Below are 24,384 nucleotides of genomic sequence, written 5' to 3' on the forward strand. Positions count from 1 at the left end.
AAACTTTTACATGCAGTACATTCTTAGAAGTATCGTGAAGATCTCAATGGTAAATTTTCATGCACCATTGTTCAATAACCTATGCATTTTAGTGATTTTCATGGCGCAACGTTACACAATGGCGTTGGTGGCTTTGTAACTGCCGAAAGCTAAGTGATCTTCTGGCCGGTGCATCGACGTTGACGTCTGGTCTGGTATGCGTGAACCTAAAATACTGCCCAAAAGGATCACAACGCACGGCAGAGAAAATATTATAACTGCATGCAGTATTTTATGACGTAGTGGCAAGCGTGTTTCACTGATCTTCTACACCACTAACCCGAACTGTCTAGCTCAACCTTGTCAGCCGTGTCGCACAAAAGGTCCTTGACTTAACCAAAATGCATCGCAAACCAATCCAAAGCCTGTTTTTCCGCCTCTTTGCTCTGCTGAAAGAGATTCTTGTTCTTCTCATTTACCCGCACGCAGAATCCGTGCCCGGCTCCAGGATACACCACCACCTCTGTAGGAGTATCCAGATCCTTCCAAGTCTCTTTCATCACATTAAACTGAGACATGGACGTAACAATATCTCTATCTCCGATAGCAACTGAGACAGGTCTTACAATTGGCTCTGCATCCCCAGGCAGCGACATGCCACTTGGATGGCCTGTAAAAACAGCATCAACAAGCGGAATGCCATCTTCAGTAAGAGATTCTGGATGCGCCAGAGTCAGCACGGGTTTGCCGCCCCAGCAGAATCCTGCGGCCCCGATGCGTTGCTGAGGACCTCGTGCAAACGGAGGGCCTGGAAAAAGGACCGAATTCTGGGCCATGAAGATGCCAAGCCGTTATAGTAGAAAAAGGGCGCCATTCCGTATATGGTCTGCGCAAGGTACCACCTACAAAACGTTAGCCTATTATCTGTAGAGCTATCAGAGTCACACACGGCTTCCAGATCCAGCCCCAACTTGGAGTTGTGTCAGTCAACGGACCGACGATGTCCTGTAGAACCAGTCAGTACATACAGTCTCAAATGACATCAGTGCCCCCATACAAGAAGCCATGTTGGGGCCGATCTACCATCCATGAAATCTGGAAGGTAGACCAAGAAATCGCCATTCAAAGCATATTGATCAGCAAGAAGCCTGTTGTTCACAAAGCCCCATCCAAATGCATCAGGAACGATGACAATAATGCCCTTAGCTGGCTTATTATCTGGTGGAGAAGCAACATAAGTTAGCCGTCCAAACATTTGCTGGACTTCTCCAGTCGGTTGGCCATCATGGCTGTGGCCTCTGAAGCACTCAGAGCAAGGCATCGTACAGGTCAAATGCTGTCAAGTAGGTTTCTTACATTTAAATTGCTAAGATAAAAGAGCTTAGTCAAGAAGCTACGTAAAATATAGTTATTCAAGCGATACTTATACTTTATGCTCTATCTATGATTCTATACCGGCATATAAAATTAAATCCGCCGCTAAGCCTAATGTTGTTATCTTCATCGGATCCGGTGGCTATTTCCGTTACTCCGAAAAATTGGCCTCTGTTTGAATTAGATTCATGGGCTTGTGGCCTTTTACATTACTTCATACCTGGACCGTCCAGCGTAATTGATAAATTAGACATGCAAAACGCCCTAATCTGTATAACCTTTCTATGATCTCGGGCTAGCTATTATTATCCAAGCTACTAACATATCTATTTTACTGCTATCAAGTCGATTTCTGTATTCTTTCGAGATCCCGACCCTAATTAAGAGGGACCTGTAAAAACAAACTAATTGTATCTATACATATTATCACATTTACGTCTGCATTTATCTCTAAATTACATTGCATACTAGTATATATAAGAGTCCTACCCTATGGATTGGGACTTGTGCCCACGTCTCTAGGTTAGGTAGTTCGCTGAAGATAAATTGACTACTCCGTACTCCATACTGATATTGGATTAGCTTCACATATGCCCCACAAGAGCCCACTTGTCTTTGACACAAGGGCGCACTAACTTATCTCTTCCGTATCGAGCCTCGAGCAACTAGACTAGGCTGGTGCTTGATTTTCACCTTTACACTCCTCAAACTTGTCCGTGTCATGCGTCTGCACTCACTGAACAGTCCTTGAAAACCACTCGACCTAAGTGATTAGTTGCTTTCGCACATTTGCTGACCAAACCCCGCCCCCGTGCCTGGGCCAGCCTTCGCCGTCACATCAACACATAGGGTACCCGTCCGGCCGCCAAGAGAACGCAACGTTTGGCCACCAGGACAGGACCCGGATTTTCTCGGCATTTTCTTTGTCTCTCACTTCACTTAAGAAAATCATGGTACCTGCTGATCCGGACGGGGGCATGCTTGTACCCCGTTGCGATGACGATGATTTGAGTTTCTGGTGCCGACAGGTTTTCAATGATGATCACTCCCAGTCCATCATCCCAGACAATTTTCTCGTTGGTTCTCTGCCTGATGACCTACTGTATTTTGACTTACCATGGAATACCGTTGGCGACTACACTGATGTCACAACTCACGAGAGTCACCTTCGCTCCAGTCTCCCAGATGTCTCTTCCTCTGAATCCCCCCAGCAGCAACCACAGCCGCAACCTGCCGCCGAAACAGGTTATCCGTCATATGAGAGTCTGAGGCCCAAGAATGGAACTCGCTTCTCTAAGGAGGCGCTCAAGGTTCTTAAAGACTGGCTCTCCTCTCACAGCGATCATCCCTACCTTGACGATGAAGACAGGGAGATGCTACAGCGTCAGACAGGCCTCAACAAAACCCAGATCTCGAATTGGCTCACCAATGCTCGCCGTAGACGCAAGGTACAACGACCCAGGTCTACCTCACCTTATGTTCGCAATACCTGGACCGGGCCTATCGATATTCCCCGGCGTCCAGATACGCCTGCCTTCCAGAACAATACAGATAACATGAACCCGCTTGAGCGTTGGGTGGATTCACCTCCAGAAAATGAACCGGCTTCCGTCACCGCGATCGCTCGTGCTGTCGCCTCAAACTCGCATGCTTCCTCGGGGCAGAACAGTCCGCGCTCTTTCGCTTCCACAGATGACGGATCTAACCCTTCACTTTACAACTTCTCCTCGGCGAGCAGTGCTGGCACTTCGAGTGGTGCCTCGTTCGGTTCAGTGACAAGGCAGCGTGGCCGCCGCCGGAGGAGGCCCGTTACTAAGCGCAAGGAGAAACCCTACTCGGCCGTGGCCCTCAAGAAGTTCCAGTGTACGTTCTGCACAGACACCTTTGGGACCAAGTACGACTGGCAGCGGCATGAGAAGTCTCTACACCTCTCTCTGGAACGATGGATGTGTGCCCCTAATGGCCCTCGGGTCCCGGATCCCCAGAGCAACCAGATCTGCTGTGCCTTCTGCGGCGAAGTTGAGCCCAGCGATGATCACATCGAAAGCCATAACGTCTTGGCCTGCATGGAGAGGCGCCCTGAAGACAGGACATTCTATCGTAAGGATCACCTGAATCAGCACCTAAGGCTCATGCATAACGTCAAATTTTTTGACAGGACCATGAAGTCCTGGAAGGTCACTGGACCTGATATACGATCGCGATGCGGGTTTTGCGGTATCGCAATGTCTAGTTGGTCCATCCGAGTGGACCACCTTGCGGAACACTTCAGGAAGGGCGACACGATGGCGTCGTGGAGGGGAGATTGGGGCTTCGACCCTCCAGTGCTCAAGATGGTTGAGAACTTTATTCCTCCTTGTATGTACTGCCATCAAAACCCACAGATTATCGAATACTGACACGATTCATTTGTACAGATCTGATCGAGAATGATCGCCGCTCTCCGTTCCCTTATATCGCAACCGCCGCGAAAGCCGAGACGCCCGAGAGCTCGTATGAGTTGATGAATCCGGAGGCTCGACGCCGGGAGTTGAATGAGATAGCACGAAAGCATCCCTGCTCTGAAATAATTGCAGGAAAAGCGGGGGCCTTCTTCTTGACCGATGTCAACTGTTACCGCCGCCTAAATCGCGAGTTGACTCGCTGGGTCACCTCCATCATGTCACTCAACAATCCGAACTGCCACGTACCCACCGATGCTGAGATTCAGCATCAGGCTCGGTGCATAATCTTCGATGAGTTAGTGCCCATTTCAAATCCTTTCATAGACTCATACTGATTGTTTTACAGCGACGACCCATGGAACCAGACGGCTGCTGACAACGCCGAGTGGCTGTTGCGATTCAAGCGTGATGTTGGTATCCTGCCTTCAGGACCTGGCCTCCCGCTGGACATCAATTCCTGGAGCATCATCGACGGCGGGACAGGTTTCGCACCTCCATTCGCCTTCCCCAACCAGAAAATGCTGCACGGTACTTCATCCTCCCCTGCCTCGTCCAGCGCAGCCACGACGTCTCAAAGCTCCGACAAGGTTGAAATATTCGTCGGTAATGACGAGGCGCCCTTCGAGACAAACCAGGCTTTGTTGGACGGATATATCGAGACCTTTGCATCGCGCTACGATCGCCCTGCCACAGTGTTTTGCTCACGGGAGCTCGAAAACGGCCTTGTGAACTTTGTCGAGGCAGAGATTACACGTGGCGCTGGGTTCCCCTCAGATGAGGCCCTCAGGTTGCGCGGCCGTGAGATTCTTGGAACAGACAAGACATCCGCAGATGATCCAAGTCTTCTTGAAAAGTTCAAGGCGTGGATGTTCAGTCAATGGCAACAGGAGCAGACTATGTCCTCGGATGTACCACCTAATCCTGATACTGGCCTGACCACCGCGGAGATAGATAGCATCCTTGCTGAGGTAAACTTTGATATGACGTTGTGATGATTCTGGAGATCACGAGGCGTACCCCTCCGTGGAAACGACTGGGAGGTCGCCAATGTCAAACTTTGACAAGAAACCTTCTTCACATTAAACTTTCAGGGCCGACTCCAGATACCGGCGTGACTCACCCTGGTGACACAAATAAATATTATAAGGTGATGCTGCACCTCGCCTACAGTTCTTCGACTCTTCTCTGAGATCGCATTAACCTGGCCCATCGCGCCGCTCGACACCCAACCACGATGTCACCAGATGAATCAATCACCCTCATCAAGGCTAACTTGGCTGAAGTCCTGAACCCCGAGATACTCGACAATGTGATTCTCAAAGAAGACCGACCCCTCCGCGTCTACTGGGGAACCGCCCCAACAGGGAAACCACACTGCGGCTACTTCGTACCCATGGTCAAGATCGCTGAGCTCCTCCCCGCAGGGTGCCATGTCAAGATCCTCCTCGCCGACAAACACGCACACATGGATAGTCACGCGCCCCTTGAAGTGATCAAGCACCGATGCGAATACTACAGACTGCTCATCAACAGCTCGCTCAAAGCTATCGGCGTCGATGTCTCCAAGCTTGAGTTTGTGGTTGGAAGCTCATTCCAGGACAGCAAAGAATACCAGGACGACCGATTTCGCTTCTCGAATAATGTCAAGGTGTCACAACTGATCAAGGCTGGCTCTGAAGTCGTCAAACAAGGCGAGAATCCGACGCTGGGTAGCGTGGAATATCCCATATGGCAAAGTCTCGATGAAGAGTATCTCGATGCTGACGCGGAGCTGGGCGGAGTCGATCAACGAAAATTATTTACTTTTGCTATTGATCATATGCCGAAGCTTGGCTACAAACTGCGAGCTCACTTAATGAACGCCATGGTTCCCGGGCTCGGAGAGGCACAGAAGATGAGTTCAAGCGAGCCCAGCTCCAAGATCAATATTCTCGATACTCCAGAAGAAGTCACCAAAAATCTAAGAAAAGCGGTGTGCACCCCCAAGGAAGTGGAAGGAAACGGTGTCCTTGCGTTTATAGAACATGTCATCTTCCGCGTCGAGTCATTGAAAACTGATGGCAAGCCAACGTTCACGGTTGAAACACGAGATGGCCAGACATTGGTCTACGAGGATATTTCCAAGCTGAAGGAGGATTACAAGAGTGATATTTTGACGCCACAGGCAATTAAGCCCGCAATGATCAAAGCGCTCAATAATCTTCTGGATCCCATACGGAACGACTTTGAGTCAGGTGATGAGTGGCAGCGCATCGCCGAGCTGGCTTACCCGATTCACGTGAAGCCAAAGAAAGGGAACAAGGTGAAAAGCAATGGCAAGATATCTAGAGAGCTGCCTATCCGAGTTGGGCACGTTTAAAACCAAGAGTTGGATGTTCCTTAATACCAACTAAATTACATCTTGCATAATTTAGCACTTTGGCCTTTTACCACTTTTAAAACCTCAGAATTATCGGCTGGTTGCAGATCGATGACTGGTCCTTTATACACCTAAACTACGGTTTAATACACATAGGTGGACTTGGGATTTGAAAGCTTGCTAATAGTGATGTTGATATACAAAGGCTCAAGCCTGCAAACCGACGCCTCTATATTTAGCACTTGACATCTTGATTTACTATATTACGGAAGCTCTAGCGAGATGCGAAACACCAGTTCATTACCAAGATCAAAAAGATTGAGATAGCTGCCAAATGTGCTGCGAGTCCGGGCTTCAGGATATTGAAACCGACAATGATTATATCTCGCGTATCGCCATAGCCAACACAACCTGGAAACCATGCCTGCAAAACATGCCAAATAGATATTCCCATGTCTAGTCGCGAATTCAGTCATGTCATACCTTGATACTAGCCAGCCACGTCATGTGCAATACGATAAAGGATTCACGCTAAATAATTGAGTGACAACAAATCTGTTGCCAAAATTCGTAGTCAGCGTGTTAAATGGCTCCGCCCCGCGGACTCGAATTAACTTGCGCGCCGTCTAATCCTGCCGACAATGTGCCATTCCACGCTTAAATCTTTAACCCCTCCTTCATGCCCATCAACCATTAACATCCGTTACTGTTGCCTTTCAGCCATTTGATCACTATAATCGATTGGCACTAGCCTTTAGAAGGACACGTGTTAAAAGAACAGTGCTTATTTCGTGATAGATTTATTTTGCTGTCATGATGTCAGAATTATAGTCATCTTGCTGACATATGATAAACTTTGACTATCAATCACGATGATGGCAGTATGAGTGACCAACGCGTATACCTCCAGCAGCCACGCACAAACGGTCCTTATATGCGACTCGCATTTGGGCGTCGAATCTGTAGTAACAAAGGACGACAAGTGTTGCGCTGTGTCTGATGTCATGTTGCTCATCGTCCTGATATCACTTCCGCCACTTCCGCCACTTATAAGTCCATGAAGCCAGTAAGTTGTAAAACTCTCTCCCATGTTTATTGATCGTTTTTGCATTTCAAGTTCTGTGATTTACTACCCGACTTGCTATCACTCACATCTACACCAACAACAACAACTAACATGGCGGCTAAGAACCCTGATTCCCTCATCGGCCAGGGGCCCTTCCACGCTCGCGTCAACCCAGCTCACCCTGCAGTAAACAAGTGGGTGAGTAGCCGCATCCTACCCGCTATTTCATTCTCTCACCATTTCTAGCACAAGCCAGGTAATGAGCAGGGCAACGATGCCGCACCAGAGTACCACGCCGAGACCTTCCCACCAGGAACTGCACCCGCCGAGGATACGTTCTACCCGAACCCCGAGAGCAACTATACAACTGAGGCCTTAAACATGCCTGCTCTAGACATGCCGGGCTCAACATCAAAAGACATATACAATTCCATTGACACTGTTCACGGCAGACCACTGATCGGTCAAGAGAACCGTGAAATCAGAGGAGTCCATCCGAGAAAGAGAAAGAAGGAGCGCAGTGGTCTGGAGGGCGTCGGTACCAGCACAGCATACTCTGTGTTTGACAAGGTTAGGGACACGGTTGCTGATAAGCCCAACGTCGAAAAGGGCCAGAGGGGATATTCCGGGAGACGAGAGGGCGGGTTGGCTGCTGATGGAGCGGAGTCTCTGCCGCCTGTCAAGGCAGATGAACGGGCTGTCCGAGAAGGTCCTCATAAGACCACTGCTTGATGTTAGGCCGGTAGTACTAGCACGTAATAAGATGCTTTCTTTGTGCATTCTGTCCCAATTGAGTTATCTCGCTAGTTTAGCGTACGTAGCTAGCAACACCTCCACTCAAGGTGTTGCTTCCTCTTGAGACTTGTGGGTGATAACTTAATCAGCATAGAGAACTAGGTAGATCAGGCTCTGGTAGCTAAATAAGACTCCATTCACACGTCCCATTTGAGGATGGTGTATGTGAGAACAATCCACATTGAGTGTTTAAAGTTACACTATTTACCTCAAATGCAGTGGGGAACGGCCATCAAGACTAACGGAATCGTTCGATAAGATTGATTAGGCTCATTCGCCCATTTTGACTTTGGCTACTTCATATGTAGTACCCTGAAAATCGAGAATTAGCCGAAGCCATCGTACCACAAGCAAAAGAGTTAATTGGCTGGCTGCAGGTCATATCTTGCCTCCAGCCGGCACAGTACGTGAGTGCTGTGATTGATTGCAACCCTAACGATACAGGGTGTCTATACGAAACCTGAAGACAACTCAATATATCGTCATTTGATTATCACCCGAATAAATATTCCAAATCAGCATTAAGTTTCGAACAGACTTTAAGGGTATCAGACCATCTCACATACATAATGACTTTTTATTTTCATCATGGTCTGTAATAAACGCTGGGTCATTTCACGGCAGGTTTTAGTGCAATCACCTCTTCTGTCAAAACACCCACTCAATTAGGCAGTTATCTATCGCGTACAAGTATATTGCGACTTTGCATTCGTAATACTAACAGTCCGCAACAGAGAATTATGACGCATTATGATGGTTCTGACAGCTTAGACACGTGAAAATGCTGGCCACCATGCGAAAACCTGTTCGAGGGAGCTCTGTGCATTGGTCGAGGTGTCTATATAATTTGCCTCAGAAACGAACGGCCAGATTTGGGGGACTCTATCAAAGACTATCAAAGTTCAATCTTGTCAACATTCACACTGCAAAAATGAGTCAAGTTTCTGGAAAAGTGCCCGACAGGAAGTGGTGGAAGGAAGCTATTGTCTACCAGGTTTGAACTACTTTTCTCTTGTCACTGCATGCGACTTATACGGCGGCTAGATCTATCCCGCGTCGTTTCTTGATACCGATTCTAATGGCGTCGGGAACATCAATGGGATCACAGCTAAGCTGGACTACCTCAAGGAATTGGGCGGTAAGAACTGACCTCCCTCCTCCTATGCTCATGATCTAACGCGTGTGTGTTCACAGTGGACATTCTCTGGATTTCACCCGGTAAGCTCTATCCCAGCCGTAGCGACGCGCTTCCAGTCTAACACGCGCTCTAGTTTACGAAAGCCCCCAGAAGGACATGGGATACGACATTGTACGACACCCATCTCTTTATAAAAATTGATGTAGCACCCACTGACCTTGTCGCAGTCGAATTACCGCGATATCCATCGCCCCTACGGCACCATGCAAGACGTGCACCACTTGATCAACGAGCTCAAAGCACGCGACATGAAACTGATCATGGATCTGGTGGTCAATCACACCTCGACCGAGGTAAGATAGCCTTTCGAACTCTGTATCCTGTTTAACGTGACTGATTTCACCTGACGCTATAGCATCCCTGGTTCATCGACTCAGCCTCGTCCGCAGTAAGCGCGCGACGAGACTGGTACATCTGGCGCAAGCCAAAGTACGACGAGCAGGGCAATCGGCAGCCACCGAATAACTGGTGCAGCCTCTTTGACGAGACTGAATCAGCCTGGACCTACGACGCTAAGACGGATGAGTACTATCTCTCGCTGTTTAGTCCGTTCCAGGCAGATCTTAACTGGGAGACCCCATTCGTCAGAGAGGAAGTCTGCGACATCCTGCGCTTCTGGCTCGACAAGGGCGTCTCTGGTTTCCGGATGGACGTCATCAACCTCATCTCCAAGGACCAGAGGTTCCCTGACGCAGAGATCCGCCACCCGGGCAGGAAGTACCAGCCGGGTGAATGCTACTTCGCCAACGGGGTCCGACTCATGGACTATCTCCAGGAGATGAAGACCGCCGTATTCTCAAAGTATGACGCCGTCACGGTCGGCGAGATGCCGTACCTTGAAGATGAAGAGCAGAGACTCAGGATGGTCGCGGCTGAAGAAGGCGTGCTGAACATGATCTTCACTTTTGAGATGATTGGCCTCGACATCGTCCCCGAAAAAGGCCGCTTCAGCAATAAAGCTTGGAAGGTCTGTGAGCTGAAGGACATAGTTGCCAAGGCCTGCAAGCTCGTTAACCAGGACGGGTGGCATACGCTCTTCTGCGAGAATCATGACCAGCCGCGTTCCGTCACGCGTTTCTGCGACGACTCGGATGAGCATCGTGTCGCAGGCACCAAGCTCCTCTCCATCATGCAGACAAGCCTTCCTGGTACCCTGTATGTCTACCAGGGCGAAGAGCTGGGTATGCGAAACGTGCCCAAGTCCTGGGGATTTGAAGAATACATAGACATTGAGTCTGTCTCCTACATCAAGAAGTAAGTCTCAATTCTCTTATCGACTTTAACATCTACTGACATGGTATAGTGTCTGCGCTCAATTCCCAGAAGGGTCTCCGGAAAGAAAAGAGGCTAAGAATCTTCTGCGCCTCAAAGCTCGTGATAATGCCAGGACCCCAATGCAGTGGGACTCTACATCTAACGGCGGCTTCTGTCCCGAGGGAGTCAAGCCCTGGATGCGCGTCAACGACGACTACACGATGGTCAACGCAGCTCTACAGACTTCCGCAGGCCAGGCAACCGACCGCACCATGCTTGTGTCACCCTATAGGTTCTGGCAGCGAAGCATCCAGATACGCAAGAAGTTCAAAGACCTGCTCGTGTACGGAGACCTTGAGATTATTGATGGCACGCACGCCAACGTCTTTGCGTTCAAGAGGATCAGCAACGGCAGACATACCATCACGATCCTTAACTTTAGTAAGGAGGAGGTGAGTTTCAAGTTTCCGGAAGGTGAGGGGGTCAGGGGCTGGGCTCTCGGGAGTTATGATGTTTTGTCTTTGGCGAGGCCGTGGACGGGGGAGATACAGCTTTTACCTTGGGAGGGCTTGCTTGGTATTGCTTGATGGATCTCTCATTTTGGAATGGAAGTAAAAGATTGGTATCAATGGCTACGATATTGTCTTTATATAGCCAGTACAGAATGCCACGGACTGTTAGTAACATGCAATGTCTTGTGATACCATCCAGTTAATGTTCTCAACTAGACTAATTGAAAGCGATGAGTGATAAGAGTCTACCTCAGAGCTCTGTTGTGTCATGTTGCTTTCAGAGAGAGTAGGTTAATTCAAGGCTGTACAATTATGATTGCTGGGCTGGTGTCCCAAATGAGTTGCTTCAACCTTTGGGGTGTAGCGACTTGGCGGTGAAGTCATTCACACGTATAGGTCGAGTATCATTGCTCTGAAATATGCTTGCTAGCGTCTATTGGATTAGCCAAGAGTAACGACGCTCTAAAACGAACTTTGCAATGCCAATCCATTCCATTTTAAATCTCCGACTCTGTCCTCATACCCATCAACCATGTCTCGATATCCGCCTCACTGTTGCTTTTCAACCATGTAATCGTTTCGTTCCGTACAGTGGTCGAGACCCTCTCATACTCCGACCGATCCTGCATGAGCTTGGTGATAACTTTAACCCATGGCGCTACATCCTGCCCGGGTATAGTGTATCGCCCCGACTCGTCTCGCTGTCCAGTGATAGGAGTCACTGGGATGATATAATCCAGCCCAAGCATCGACTCGGATAGCGCACCTGCATTCGATGACACAACTGGAATGCCCCGGAGGTGAGCTTCTACCACCACCATGCCCCAGGCCTCACACCATAGCGATGGAACGATAAGGACTTTGATATCGCGCCAGAGATCTTTATCTACCGCGCAGCACGGACGGACACTGGCATACTGGTCAGATAATTGTCGCTGCATAGAACTAAATCAGGAATAGAGGTACTTACGTCATGTTAGACAAGTTTTCCATATTCTTCGCAGTCGCATCATCGGCGCCCCAACTCATGTAGGTGAGAAACTCCAACTGCGGACACTCTCTTGCCAGATCCACCAATATACTTCCACCTTTGACCGGGCAGGGATTAATCATACCAACAAACTTCTTGTCCCAGTTAAAGACCTGATCTGGGATGGTATGATCTTTCCCGACCAGATAAGTCCAGGGATGATGTACCAAGAAGCGCGTCTGCAGCCGGCCGTGCTCAAGCGCATACTTGCGTATCGTCTCAGACACGCTCCAGATCCCATCGAGCTGTTGGAAAAGATCTGCTTCGCGCGTTGTGCTCGAATGTCCAGGCAAGCCACCGGCAAAGGGACCGAAAGGGAGTTGCTCGGCTGTGTGCACGACTGCTATGCGAGACATGGTTAGATGAGCTAGCTCTGGTGCGAGACTAGCTTTCATGGATGGACAGTCGTTGGAGATGATGTGTGTTGGAGAAAAACGTCTGATCTCTTCTTGGAGGAAAGAGATGAAATCCTTAAGCGGTCCTGGCGAAGTTCCATTCTACGGACACATAGTCAGCAATGTGAGTTTCGAACTTTGAGTGAGAGGCATCTTTACCTCGATATACGCGGCTGACATCCTAGCCATTTGGTTCGATGAGTCGACCTTGCCCCCAAATGCAGCGTCAAAAGCCTCGCTGTCAAGCGCCAGGGTCTCAACACCATCTTCTATACACAGCTCGTGAACTTGCACATCTTGTCCGGGCTTGTCGCTCTCCGACCTCATGTGCAAAACTCGAGTACGCAGTCGTGAATCAACCTCATCGCCACTGTCCATATAGCTCTCCACCTCGCCACGGTAAGAGTAGCATAGCTGGCGGACACAGTGGCCTCTAGACGAGAGGTAGCGCAGTAGTGCGTTATTGGCCTTGTACCCACCCGAAGAGGAGAAAAGGCCCTTTGCCGTCTTGATGAGAAAGACGCGCATGTTGATTTACTTTGTCAGTTATGAGAGACCGGGAGATAGCTGCTCTGTGGGATTGGGAGTCGGGATGAAGTGATTTTGGTGGATGTAAATATCTAGTGACATCAATGAGGAGTAAATAAAAGTAGAAAAAGATTTTCAAAGAGAAGGAGAGATTTATGCAGTGAATTAATAGGGAAAATTGTCCACAGTAAGTTTAGATATGAATACGTAGAGGTGCGTTAATTCGCCTTAGAGTTCTCATCACAGAGCCTTACATGGAACCTTCACAGTGACGCAATTGCGGTATCGTTTGTTGGGGAAATCTGCTGTCCCTACCATTCAAGACTCCCATCACGATAAGTGGCATGAGTATCATCTCTGACGAGTGATTAAGATGTACAGCATGACAGATAACATGACGGCGCCTCAAGATTATTATTGGTATTGGGTTGCTGAGCGTGTCGTCAAAATACACTCTGCGCAAGGCGTATTGGAAGGGATGGTTTAAGTTGCAGTCTGCTGACATATACGATTAGACACTTACTTCGCTCTCTAGAAACAAGCTTCTCGCACAGGTCAAATAGTAGAATGCATCATTTAATAAGCGTGGAGCATCTTGCGGGGATATTTGTGCTGATTGAACCTTTCCCCTTGGCCCAATCCATGCCGTGCGACGGGGATATAAGCCTCAGTATATATCAAACTATACATATTGCACAATCGATTATAGGACAAATTAAATATTAAACTTCAGGCAAGTCTCGTGATGAAAGGACCAGCTGCCAGGTACATGAACTCAAAATAAGTAATCAAGCTCTCCGAGACCTGTGGATGGAAACTCTATTAATCCTACGCGGAACTTTGCTGCTTACTTTGAGGTAGAGTACAGAAAATACAGCCGGCTCTTGGCTTTAAGCAATTGTTCGAATAGAACCGGGAAAATCATGAAGAGAGAACTTCCACGGCAGACGGATGCATCGTGAACAAAATACATTTGTTGTTTCCACGACGCACGTAGCTGTTACCGATGATGGACGAGTACTGATGAGATGGGTCGCTGTTAGAAGTTTCTTTACAAAGGTAAAAAGAGGAAAAACTGCACTCAAATTCCATCAGTAGTAACCTCTGCAGGAAATTTATTCCTCTCACATCACAAGTCCTGGTCAGCCGGCCTGTATATCACGAGCTTCTCGCAGCAAACCCTGTTGAAAACCACACGAGATGTGCGCACGGGAGTTAGGCTGCACCAACCGCGAGACAGCACTAGAGACAGTTTGGGCGACAAAGACGTTGAGAACCCCAGAAATCGGTCGCTGGTCGAATCCTACGGCTGGCAGCGGCTGCTATGTCTTGACTTTACTCTCTACTTCTGCCCAGCATGCCTGGCTGCCAGGATTGGGTCGTGCTATCGTGGGGAAATTTGTTGCTGGATGATTCCATGTAGTGCTCTTTGACATCAGAAATCAGGTATCGTGTGCTGATTGATAAGTGCGAGTGCGGCAGTACTATCGACATCTCGATCAGTGTATCATATCATGGATTGGCCCGGTACGGTTCAGAGTTACATCTGGATGCCCTGGGGTGAGGAAGAATTCATGTTGGGGTCTATCTATGCTTGTCTCTGGCTCCAACACCATTTCTACGGTAGTGTCTGAAGCGGGCGTCTCATGGGTTCTTGCACAGAAGGTCAGCGGCGATTGGCACGATTTACAAGGTGCAGGGAGGGGGGAGACTCGGAGATCAAAGATGGTTCGGCCTCTACAAGGTTGCTCGGGTCCGGCTGTGGGACGTGATTCTCGACGCCATATCCCTAGTCTGTTGTCCTTACTACTGTCTCATTGTTACCGTGCAATAAATGCTCTTCAGCATGTATCCTACTGTGTTCCAGGGCCTGAGACAATTGAATACCGCTTTGTCGCAGCGCACAGTCCTTGGGTAGACCGTCAGTACTACTATTAGCCCCTCAAAGGTGTCTGATAATACGAGGAGTAGCAAGACAATGGTGAATATGATAACGGAGACACTTCCTAAAGGCCACCTGGTTCTAGCCATGATAGGCCGCGAGGGATTCCTGATTTCCATACCCTGGTCATACTGGAGCGCCGAGTGCAAGTCAGTGTATACTGTTACAATCTCTAAGTGAAATCGGGACTGATCATCGACTAGCTCGCGTCGCATCGTGTCACTCGCTGTCTGTACGGTTGGCGACATGCCTGACGGTGATCTAGATATCATGCTTTAGTCTACATAACTGGCACCTTTACGGACTCGCCTGTTTCCACCATTGCAGCCAATATCATCGCGTGAACGTGTTGGCAGGACGAGAGCTCCTCTTTTCCCAAGGCAAACGCTTGATGCTATTGGCATCGGCATCCCCGTCCGCGAGCTCGTTGATTTCCAGGGTAGCAGCACGTCTTGCCATGAGACCATTCATGTTTCTGCCGTTATGGTGCCATTATTCGGATCAGAAACAAAACCTGTACGCTTATGACCAAGGTACAGTACGACACACTACGCGTCAGTGGGATACCGAGGACCTTTGTGCTGAGAGGCAGGGGACGTGGAGACGTCATTCTCGCGACAAAGAATCGACATTCTATCTGGGTTTGATAGCGCTAAGTCCCGTTGAAACTATAATCTTGAGCTACTGGTCCAATCCCCTTTGAGGTACAACTCCCGCCCATCACACTTTGTGACAGGTCATAGCTTAACTTTCGGAAACATCTTCGTTTCCGCTTGATGGCCAAAAGATCTTCGCTCACACCATCTTCAGCGTCAGCTCGTGGAGTCATCCAGAAGGCGCTCACTGCTCCCCACTATCGGTGCTGCGCCGGTTGTCTCTTGATTGGCCTCATGCATAATTAGGTTTGCCGAAAATGAGTCCAGATCCTTTGTAGGGTCTGGAGGCACAGGGCGATGCGACGCTCTATTGGTGGGCGATAAATGAGCTTATGAACCCCGAACCACGTCAAGCTTTTGAGATCCACTCTCTTCAAGACCCTCGCTTACTAGCCTCCACTCTCATCACATTTCCACGATGATCCCTCGGGCTGAGTAATATCACAGCGCAATGGCACTATCCCAGATCACTGGTACCCGAGACACATCACACTGGGTGCTGGAATGCACGTGATGAGTATATTGATGCGATCAATGGAAGCTTTGTCTTTTTTATCGGGACACAACTTCTGCCTGTATAGGTCAATGAGGATAGATTCAGTAACGGCCCGTTTTCACATCTGGCCGAATGCATCAAGACCTCTTTTTGCCTAAATATACCTACCCTGCCGATGACTAGTGGATTTCATGACATACGCTAGAGAACCTTGAATGTGATGGTCGATACGATGTTGGAGCGGGGTACTTGACCCAACCGAATCTTACATCCCATGACGACTAAATGACTATTGACCATGGGCATGCCTGCTTGTAGTGTCCCCTTGCACTAGCAGTGCAACACACCATGTTTATCTGCCCGAAATATCTTCTCCTTTTGTCAAAAGGGGGCATTTTTACGAATACTGTCAAAGACTGTGATGTCGTCGTGAACACCATCATCAACTCGCCTGTCCGCATTTAGCTTTTAGGCTACAGTAGTAAGCGGCTGGCTACCAGATCGATCACGACTATGTTTTTTTCCATGGATAGAGAGAGCAGAGAAATTAACTCGGAGTAAAATACAACACAACAGTCAAAGTAAGTATAAACATGCCATGAGCCTCGCGAAAGGCAGCTGTCAGGAAATGGGGCGTGTGGTATCTCTCTGTCATTGCAACGTCTCTAACAGAAGGATCCCCAGTCACTACTATGGAGCAATGCACCGGCGAACATGCAGATCAGACGCTTGACATGTCAACCATTGGGAACTTGGATGATACCTCTAATCTCTTGGGGACTCCATGGTTCGACGCATCCAACGATAACAATCCCCAGTATGCGCTCAACGAAAGTGCAGAGTACCTACCCAGATACCTAAATGATCCGACTCTGGTCGAATGGTCTGAGCCTCTGTTCTCTCAACTGTATGCGACACCCCAGCAGGACCCGTCATTCACAAGCGTCACGACTCCGTCAAACAGTTTCGAGTTCAATTCCGAATCTTGCGTGCCTCAACTACGATCAGAATCTACAAACTTACCGAGCGCTGCCAGTACCATCGAGTATCATCCAGAGTCATCACAGGAGCTTAATCACTCGGAAATCACCTATGTGCCGAGCTCCCCAGAGGATATCGAGCACTACCGCCCTCTGCCACCACAGCCTGAAGCAAAGAAGCGCAGGGTGAGCTCCAGTGTCCAGAGCACGATGAGTCTGCCTGACGATATCCTCACCGCGAGTGTCCAGAGAGAATCAGAAGCTCGCCCGCCCACCAAAAGGCGCGACACGGCCAACAAGACGGATATCCCATACCTCAAGAAGGTCAGGGAGAGGAACAAGCGGGCTGCGACAAAGGTCCGCCTGAAGCAGCGAGAAACCGAAAAGAGCCTCGCGTCCGCCGAGAAGGACCTGCAAGAGAAGAACCACAGGCTGACAGATTGTGTCAAAGAGCTAACTCATCAGATCCATGACCTCAAGATGCAGTTGCTACAGCATGGGACCTGTGACTGTACTCTTATTCAGGAGTACATTGGTAATGAAGCGAATCGCTACGTTCAAGAAACGAGTGGATAGGCAAGGACTATACTAATTTCTTTTGTTTATATAAGATCTAGAATGTTATAATGGCCTCTTCATTTGAGACTTTGCCTTATAAGACCATAGCAATTATCTGAATTTGCATTCAACCCCAATGCCTATAAGCTAAGGTCGTCACAAAGAACATGTTTTTGTCTAAAGCCGGACTATTACTCGAGCATCTTTTCTCTCCTGCGATGGATTGCTCACAGCTTAACTGGAACTCAACAGTGTGTTGGCCTTAACGCCGTTGACATGTCATAGTATTGACCTATCAATCAGCTTAGTAACAACGGCCAATCTTGCTGAGAGTGCTGCTAATTTGCACCGTTACATCAGATAACGCCCCGACGATAGTCCCGTAAGTTTGAGCCGCATCAAGCAGGATAGTCGATCCTGACGATCATCCTGACATAACCATGTTAATGGAGGCAAATCGATAGAACACTGCATTGTCCAATCATTTTTCAACTTGACAACGGAGATGTCAATCCATCTTACATCATACCGCAGTTAGTAATGCGGCTGCTTGAACCCCCAGCACTTACAAGCATAACCATATCCGTCACTACAGCCAATGGAGTTAGGCGCAACAGCATCGCCACATACTAGATCCTAGATTGGGATCGGGGTGACATATATGCATACGTTAGCAGGTATGACATGTTGCATTCTTTTCAGCTTTTCCCCAGACCGGGGTATTCTTACGCAGATCCGAGATCCACCAATCAAGGGATGATCTATACTCAGGTCAGTCTGGTTCCGAATGCGAAGTATAATATCCTGCGCACAGGCGTAGGTGTGATGACGATGACATGTAATGAGACAGAACATTAGGTCCTGCTCAAATTGAGATGATTAGAATTTGTCATTGTGCGTAATTGTCCGTTGGGATTGCATTGGAATGATGAGACAATGCAGGCAATTACGCACAATGACACCTTTTCATCATCTCAGTTGACGAGAGGTGCTTATTCCGGCAGAGAGAACTTAGTTGGCGTTATGTGATACTATACGCCGATACTATGATAAAACACAACCTGTTGCTGACCAAATCTCTCTAACAATCTTCGATCGCAAACATCATCCAAATTTTAACAATGGCAGAAGTTGCGAAGTGAGCTCTCTTAACATCTCCCTTTCAACAGAGCAGTATGTAACATGTGTCACAAGACCAGTCTATACAACGGCCTACAAGCCTCAACCCAGCGACAGGATGAGGGCGGCCACTTGGACAGGCACAAAGTCCATTACGCTGACCAGCGTACCTAAACCAACCATCACCGCGCCCACCGACGCAATCGTGCACCATCTGCGGCTCTGATCTCCACATGTACAACGGTGATATGAACAATGCCATGGAGAAGGGCCTGATCATGGGTCACGAGGCCATCGGCATCGTTGAGGACGTTGGGTCTGACGTCAAGAGTCTCAGTGTAGGAGACAAAGTGATTATCCTCCCTGTCATTGCATGCTGTGACTGCTTCTACTGCAAGAAGAAGGAATGCTCGCTCGGTGACAAGACTAACCCCCCCAAGTAGCTGGAGCAGATGTACAGGCATAGATTGCCGGGTATCTTTGGGTACTCCCTTATGACGGGGGGTTATCCTGGCGATCAGGCTGAGTACTGTCGTGTGCCCAACGCTGACCTCACTTGCGTCAAGGCCCCCAAGGACATAGAAGCCAGTAAGCTCGTTAGCCTCGCTGACGTGACTCCTACCGCCTGGCATGGCAATGAACTGGCCGAGGTAGGCAAGGGAGATGTCGTTGGCGTTTAGGGCTGCGGCGCTATCGGACTTTCGATCCAGCGTCTGGCGAAGCTGCGTGCAGCCAGCAAGGTCTATGCCATTGACAAAGACGAGCACCGCCTCGATATCGCCAAGTCGATGGGTATGATTCCCATCAACGTTAAGGATCACTCTGATCCCGCTGACTACATCCTGTCCATTGAGCCGTACGGGCTGGACCGCGGCATTGAGGCGAGTGGCTTCAGGAGCACCAATTCAGCTGCCCATGCTACTATGAGAGCTTTGGGAGTCGAGGGGGACAGCTCTGACACGGTGAGCGCGGCAATCAAGGCGATGCCTAAGGGAGGCAATGTCGCGTTGATCGGGGATTTTTTCTACAATACCAACAACTTCCCCATTGGAATGCTGATGGAAAAGGGCATCACCTTGCGTGGAGGACAGCTTTACGCTCAGAAGGTAGGATACCTAAACTACGTGTTATGCAAGGGTACTAATGGCTTGCAGTACTTCCCCCTTCTTCTGGGCCTTGTCGTCGAAGGGAAATACGATCCGTCTTTCATGTTTACCCATCACGGTACAGTAGCCTCCTCGTGTCTGAGAATCGTCGTGGCCTAACTCTTCTGCCTTTGCAGATAAGTTCGAGAACATCTCCAAGAACTATGATGCCTTCTTTAGTCATAAAACTCCCGGCGGATTGAAGGTTTGTCTCTCAACTGCCTTTGGACGTGAACAGGGTAGAGGTTCAGTTTGAGGAAGATGAATTGTCAATTGGTCCTCTTGCGTCTTCCACTGTTGAGAGATGCGATCGCAACTCCCTCACACTCTTTGTAGTAGCAGATCATGCTCCAGTCCTTACATAATAGTACAGGTACTACATCAAATATCATTTGGTTGCATTCGATTGAAACGCACCATTGCCTCCTAAATAGGTGATTAGGACAGGGGGGCAATATAACCCCACCTTCAACTTCCCCCCAACCGCTGATTATGTACGCTTACGTCTGTAAAATGATCCCGTGCAACTGTTCCGCTCACCCTCAACATTGAAGCCCTTTACACATGTGGCCATTCTACTCACAAGATTCGTCAACACATAAAGCTACTCAGCTCATAATCGTTGAAGAAATACCTTATTCAGGGATTCAGCTCTGACAGGACGCGTGGCTTCTGCAATGTCTGTCACAAGGGTTTAGCCATGACATACACATAGTTGAGAGTACACAGCTGATAAATGTATACGGCAGGTTGCTGGCCGATATCATTGGTCGCCATGCAACTTTGATTTCAATATTTGCAGGGGGGGTGAAAGCTGAAATGCAGTCATGGAGGAGCCAGCTTAGTGATTGGCAAATCGAGCAATGCCGCTTCTGCCGCGTAGAGGTACCGATAGAGAGTCAAAACTCGATAAGAAGTGCAGTAAACAATACTCAAATAGACCTTGCTCTGCTGCTAGAAAGACATAACAACCAACCCTGCCTTGTGTCCTTGATATCATATCCTTAACTATAACATTCTTTAAAAAGCTATTACAATGGTGGTAAGTGTTGATGACTTGTCCTTTACAGTTCGGTGCTTATTCTCTATTGACATAGAATCTTGTCGACAGCGAAGGCCATGCCATCTTCTCTGGACCGGACAATTGGTATAAGATCGCCCTTGCTGATGGAAGGGAACTCGGTCTAACCCCGGTGATTATGCGTGCATATTTTCAAATTGATGGTAGCCACGGCCTTATCTCCGCTGTATCTCCAGGTGAAGGGCTGATATTTCGCTATCAGCGCTTTGCCAACGATGACAGGCCAGGTCAGGGTTGGCCTATTGGGGATAAGGGCTATCTTCGTTGCTTCCATCCTATGGCGGACAATTTTCGCCGCAACATCACCCTCGCCCCAAATGTCCATCCAAATGTCTACGACATTGTGGCTTCAGAATCTGCGCAAAGTCCCATTCACGCTGAGCAATTGGGTCACAATCGGGTTGCTCTGTACATTTACGATAAGGATGACAAGATTCGCGGGTTCAGACTGAACAGAATCGGAGATGCTCATGAAGACGGCCCAAGAGTGCTACAGCAAAGTCTGAGTGATTTCTTGGCTCCTTTCGATTGTCAATTTGTCAAAGTGAGCACAAAGGTGTCAAAGGGCCTCTTTTGAGATCCTCTCTTGAACTGCCATCTTCCTACAGATTAGCTGGCTAGATTTGCAAGAGCCAAGTAAAGAGTTCAAATATTACTTAGTGTTGGGATAGGGCGCTTTTTCATTTTGTGAACGCGTCCACGCTATTCTTCCTTATACTACATAGTCTATCTTTTATATTCCTAATTCCTGGTCATGCCCTATGACGGGATTAGTTTGAATCGTACATCGTTAGCCTCATATTTTATATATACTGCTTTCCTACCTCAAACCTGATACTGTAGGGTTTTTTGTCTTAGCACTGTTAGCATGAACTTCCTGCATGCTTTAAGGCAGAAAGCCGATCTATGCTGAGAGCTTTCATTACCCCAGCGGACTGTTAATCAACTCTTATTATACCTAGCTATGACAGTCTTAGGCCACTTTGCAACTTTAGAAAACTTGGTATCACCATCCAACAGCAAGTCAGTGGCCTCTATGAGTCTCCGAGACCAACCCTGAACATACCAAAACTGCCGTTCAACGAGGCTTAGAAGCACTGAGAAGTAAGATAGCAGGACAAGAGCGCACGGGTCGTTGGCTTGGATGTCTGACATGATATTTGCAGAGATGACATATGGGAAGAACATGACCATACCGATCTCTGCCTGTGAACCAGCATGTGCGACGAGGATAGCCGACTTTCGCAGTTGCAGTGTAGCAAACTCATAGTCTTCCCTGTTACAGTCTAATAGGTTCGTGCGATAAAAAGCGAAGAGTCGACGCAGTGCCTGAAATGTGTCCAGAGGTAGAGCGCTGTGATCCAAAGGCGGGTCGAAACTTTGCCTCAACTGTCAGCCTATATCAGTTTGTGGGGTAGAGCGAGACCACATACTCATAAGATGCCTCATCATTCTCTCCGACTATCCAGATCCCATTCGCCCATGCCGAGAAAGGCGTCTGCGTAAGGTTGCGCCCCGCACCCAAGAGACTAGAGCGAATAACACGTATCAAGACAAAGATCTGCAAAATATCCGCCATGGAATCTGCGGTCCGACCCGCCTGTGAAAACGCATATATGACGATTGTGGATGAGAAGCAGAACGCAGGGTGCCAGTTCTTTTCGTCGATGCTAGAAAATCCACTGCGGAAGCCTTCCATGCCGCGGGTCTGGTGATAGGCTGCGAGATCGAGATACTTGTCCCTTCTTGCAGGTAGCAGGTGAGCTTTGTGCAGAGCGGCGACGGACAGTAGGCCGTGGGAGAGAAACGGCGCGTTATATGACATCTCGGGGAGGACCATGCGCCAGATGTGTTGCATATCCAGTCTCAAGGCAAGGCTGTTGGCTGTAATGGTGGAGTAATGATGCATCAGTTCCAGGCCGTGGTCTTGGAAGTCCAGAGACGCGCCCGGCAACGGAGTACTCCATATTTTAGCCACGGATAATCCATCAGGAGTCGGATTGGTTTGCGTGATATCTATCCCAGCCTGACGGACGGGCTCTATGTTCTGAGGCGACTGTTCAGATGAGGTCAGGCTACATGTCATGCCACGACGGGCACAATTAAAACAGGAGGGGAGCCTTTCATCGCACTAGGACGGGAGGATTGTTAGATATTAGCAAAGTCCACCAGAGGAAGATTTAGTCGGGAGGCTCCATAGTATTCGGCCATGACACACCTACCTTGACTTTTCTACGCTTGCACTCTCGGCATCCGCTGCGTGACTTTGTATGGGAGCGTCGTGGTTTCATGACTTGGTAACGTATGTGGTCGATGGGGCAGTGGAAGGCGTTAGTAAAGATGTACAGGTCAATCCGCGGGTTCGCACAAAATAGAAGAGTCACGTTGTTTGGCGGAAATGGGAGTACATATAAGCTTGAACCGAGCCAAGAACGCGAATACGCGGGATTCGGATGTGCCGGTCATGATTGGCATCCAATAGAATGACAGGGCGTAGGTTTAGAATCAACATGGATATGCTATGGATCCACATCATAACATCGTATGTAAGGCTCAATCGTCATTTCCATGATTAAACTACAGTTTCGAAACAAAAGCACAGAGGCTAAACGGATTTGCAGTAGTGTTTTTCATGAATATAAAGAGCTCAAGATGCTCCATTGCTAAAACTGACTATTGTTCTTTTATAATAAAGTCCGCCCTTTTAAAAGAAACCCAGATCTCAACAAAGTGATTTAACGCGGGCTTATCTTTCGCCTAAGAAGAAATAAACATTGTAGCACTTCTTACGTACCCTGAACATGGCCGCAAAAGGCGAACTACCGACACGCCGACCGGTCCTTCTATCGCTACGAACCCTCAACAGCCGCGGCCGCATCATTGACTTCGTCATCGTCAGTCATCATCAGGTAGAAAGAGTGTCCTAAACATACTCAGAATATTCAGTTTGGTCTCCTTCCGCTTCAGCTCTTCGACAGCATGAGTGATGCTGACGGGATCATACAGATCCATCACCAATTGCTGAAAGTTTCTAACATTGATACCGGTGTCTTTGGTGAGTTTGTCTCTGGCTTGTCGTGCTCTCGCTTCGCTTCGTGTGTCAAGTACACTTTTGCTCCCTTGAGAGCCAGGAACCTAACTGTCTCGAGCCAATTCCCGAGCTGGAGCTGTGTCAATCGCCGTACAGTATCAACCGTAGAGCTTATACTCACCTGCCGCCAGCCACGACAGCAAGCTCCCAAGTTGCTGACATAGTCGAGATGGGGTAAAGGTCGAGAACTGTAAGGTTGACGAACCAGTAGGAATTAACCTTCTGCAGAGTAAAGACATATTTAAACAGTCACCGGTGCTTTACGTGTGTCAGGTGTATAGCTTTTATATATGAACCCAGCACGTAATTCCATGTAACACCATGCCCCCACCGTCAGTTCAGTGCCCAAGTGCCGCACTAATGGAGCTTAAACTTAGCATCT

The 24,384-nt window shown here is 48.5% G+C and overlaps 12 protein-coding genes across 12 annotated transcripts; 8 read left to right on the forward strand and 4 right to left on the reverse strand.

Moving 5' to 3' along the window:
• Nucleotides 1–371: 371 nt before the first annotated feature.
• Nucleotides 372–1,300, reverse strand: FVEG_15456 (hypothetical protein; the record flags this gene model as incomplete). The annotated part of the gene is made up of 3 exons (XM_018904583.1): nt 372–787; nt 975–984; nt 1,037–1,300. 3 exons carry the CDS (start codon nt 1,298–1,300, stop codon nt 372–374), a joined length of 690 nt encoding a protein of 229 aa, XP_018748782.1.
• Nucleotides 1,301–2,303: 1,003 nt separating this feature from the next.
• FVEG_04355 (hypothetical protein) lies at nt 2,304–4,833 on the forward strand (the record flags this gene model as incomplete). Its single annotated transcript, XM_018892148.1, has 3 exons — nt 2,304–3,711; nt 3,771–4,092; nt 4,144–4,833. 3 exons carry the CDS (start codon nt 2,304–2,306, stop codon nt 4,787–4,789), a joined length of 2,376 nt encoding a protein of 791 aa, XP_018748783.1. The 3' UTR covers nt 4,790–4,833.
• An 81-nt stretch (nt 4,834–4,914) lies between these two features.
• FVEG_04356 (tyrosyl-tRNA synthetase) lies at nt 4,915–6,464 on the forward strand. The gene has a single exon (XM_018892149.1). The coding sequence runs from the start codon at nt 5,032–5,034 to the stop codon at nt 6,154–6,156; it is 1,125 nt and encodes a 374-aa protein (XP_018748784.1). The 5' UTR covers nt 4,915–5,031; the 3' UTR covers nt 6,157–6,464.
• Nucleotides 6,465–7,246: 782 nt separating this feature from the next.
• Nucleotides 7,247–8,057, forward strand: FVEG_04357 (hypothetical protein). The gene is made up of 2 exons (XM_018892150.1): nt 7,247–7,420; nt 7,469–8,057. The coding sequence occupies exons 1-2, from the start codon at nt 7,334–7,336 to the stop codon at nt 7,952–7,954; spliced, it is 573 nt and encodes a 190-aa protein (XP_018748785.1). The 5' UTR covers nt 7,247–7,333; the 3' UTR covers nt 7,955–8,057.
• Nucleotides 8,058–8,478: 421 nt separating this feature from the next.
• Nucleotides 8,479–11,225, forward strand: FVEG_04358 (hypothetical protein). The gene is made up of 7 exons (XM_018892151.1): nt 8,479–9,011; nt 9,062–9,155; nt 9,212–9,235; nt 9,289–9,326; nt 9,383–9,508; nt 9,571–10,469; nt 10,519–11,225. Exons 1-7 carry the CDS (start codon nt 8,799–8,801, stop codon nt 11,054–11,056), a joined length of 1,932 nt encoding a protein of 643 aa, XP_018748786.1. The 5' UTR covers nt 8,479–8,798; the 3' UTR covers nt 11,057–11,225.
• A 253-nt stretch (nt 11,226–11,478) lies between these two features.
• On the reverse strand, nt 11,479–12,934 carry FVEG_04359 (hypothetical protein; the record flags this gene model as incomplete). Its single annotated transcript, XM_018892152.1, has 3 exons — nt 11,479–11,890; nt 11,952–12,508; nt 12,566–12,934. 3 exons carry the CDS (start codon nt 12,932–12,934, stop codon nt 11,479–11,481), a joined length of 1,338 nt encoding a protein of 445 aa, XP_018748787.1.
• Nucleotides 12,935–16,389: 3,455 nt separating this feature from the next.
• FVEG_04360 (hypothetical protein) lies at nt 16,390–17,783 on the forward strand. Its single transcript, XM_018892153.1, has 2 exons — nt 16,390–16,609; nt 16,713–17,783. The coding sequence occupies exon 2, from the start codon at nt 16,721–16,723 to the stop codon at nt 17,582–17,584; it is 864 nt and encodes a 287-aa protein (XP_018748788.1). The 5' UTR covers nt 16,390–16,609; nt 16,713–16,720; the 3' UTR covers nt 17,585–17,783.
• Nucleotides 17,784–18,221: 438 nt separating this feature from the next.
• Nucleotides 18,222–19,128, forward strand: FVEG_15457 (NAD-dependent aldehyde dehydrogenase; the record flags this gene model as incomplete). Its single annotated transcript, XM_018904584.1, has 2 exons — nt 18,222–18,704; nt 18,761–19,128. The coding sequence occupies exon 2, from the start codon at nt 18,919–18,921 to the stop codon at nt 19,126–19,128; it is 210 nt and encodes a 69-aa protein (XP_018748789.1). The 5' UTR covers nt 18,222–18,704; nt 18,761–18,918.
• Nucleotides 19,129–19,179: 51 nt separating this feature from the next.
• Nucleotides 19,180–20,086, forward strand: FVEG_15458 (NAD-dependent aldehyde dehydrogenase; the record flags this gene model as incomplete). Its single annotated transcript, XM_018904585.1, has 4 exons — nt 19,180–19,335; nt 19,396–19,791; nt 19,840–19,909; nt 19,968–20,086. The coding sequence occupies 4 exons, from the start codon at nt 19,180–19,182 to the stop codon at nt 20,084–20,086; spliced, it is 741 nt and encodes a 246-aa protein (XP_018748790.1).
• Nucleotides 20,087–20,866: 780 nt separating this feature from the next.
• On the forward strand, nt 20,867–21,488 carry FVEG_04362 (hypothetical protein; the record flags this gene model as incomplete). Its single annotated transcript, XM_018892154.1, has 2 exons — nt 20,867–20,872; nt 20,928–21,488. The coding sequence occupies 2 exons, from the start codon at nt 20,867–20,869 to the stop codon at nt 21,486–21,488; spliced, it is 567 nt and encodes a 188-aa protein (XP_018748791.1).
• A 365-nt stretch (nt 21,489–21,853) lies between these two features.
• On the reverse strand, nt 21,854–23,289 carry FVEG_15459 (hypothetical protein; the record flags this gene model as incomplete). Its single annotated transcript, XM_018904586.1, has 3 exons — nt 23,134–23,289; nt 22,345–23,042; nt 21,854–22,289 (listed from the first exon to the last, which is right to left on the reverse strand). The coding sequence occupies exons 1-3, from the start codon at nt 23,200–23,202 to the stop codon at nt 21,854–21,856; spliced, it is 1,203 nt and encodes a 400-aa protein (XP_018748792.1). The 5' UTR covers nt 23,203–23,289.
• Nucleotides 23,290–23,760: 471 nt separating this feature from the next.
• On the reverse strand, nt 23,761–24,164 carry FVEG_15460 (hypothetical protein; the record flags this gene model as incomplete). Its single annotated transcript, XM_018904587.1, has 4 exons — nt 23,761–23,795; nt 23,845–24,002; nt 24,052–24,072; nt 24,124–24,164. 4 exons carry the CDS (start codon nt 24,162–24,164, stop codon nt 23,761–23,763), a joined length of 255 nt encoding a protein of 84 aa, XP_018748793.1.
• Nucleotides 24,165–24,384: the final 220 nt, after the last annotated feature.

Source organism: Fusarium verticillioides, chromosome 4, assembly GCF_000149555.1.
Source record: "Fusarium verticillioides 7600 chromosome 4, whole genome shotgun sequence".
Lineage (NCBI taxonomy): Eukaryota > Fungi > Ascomycota > Sordariomycetes > Hypocreales > Nectriaceae > Fusarium > Fusarium verticillioides.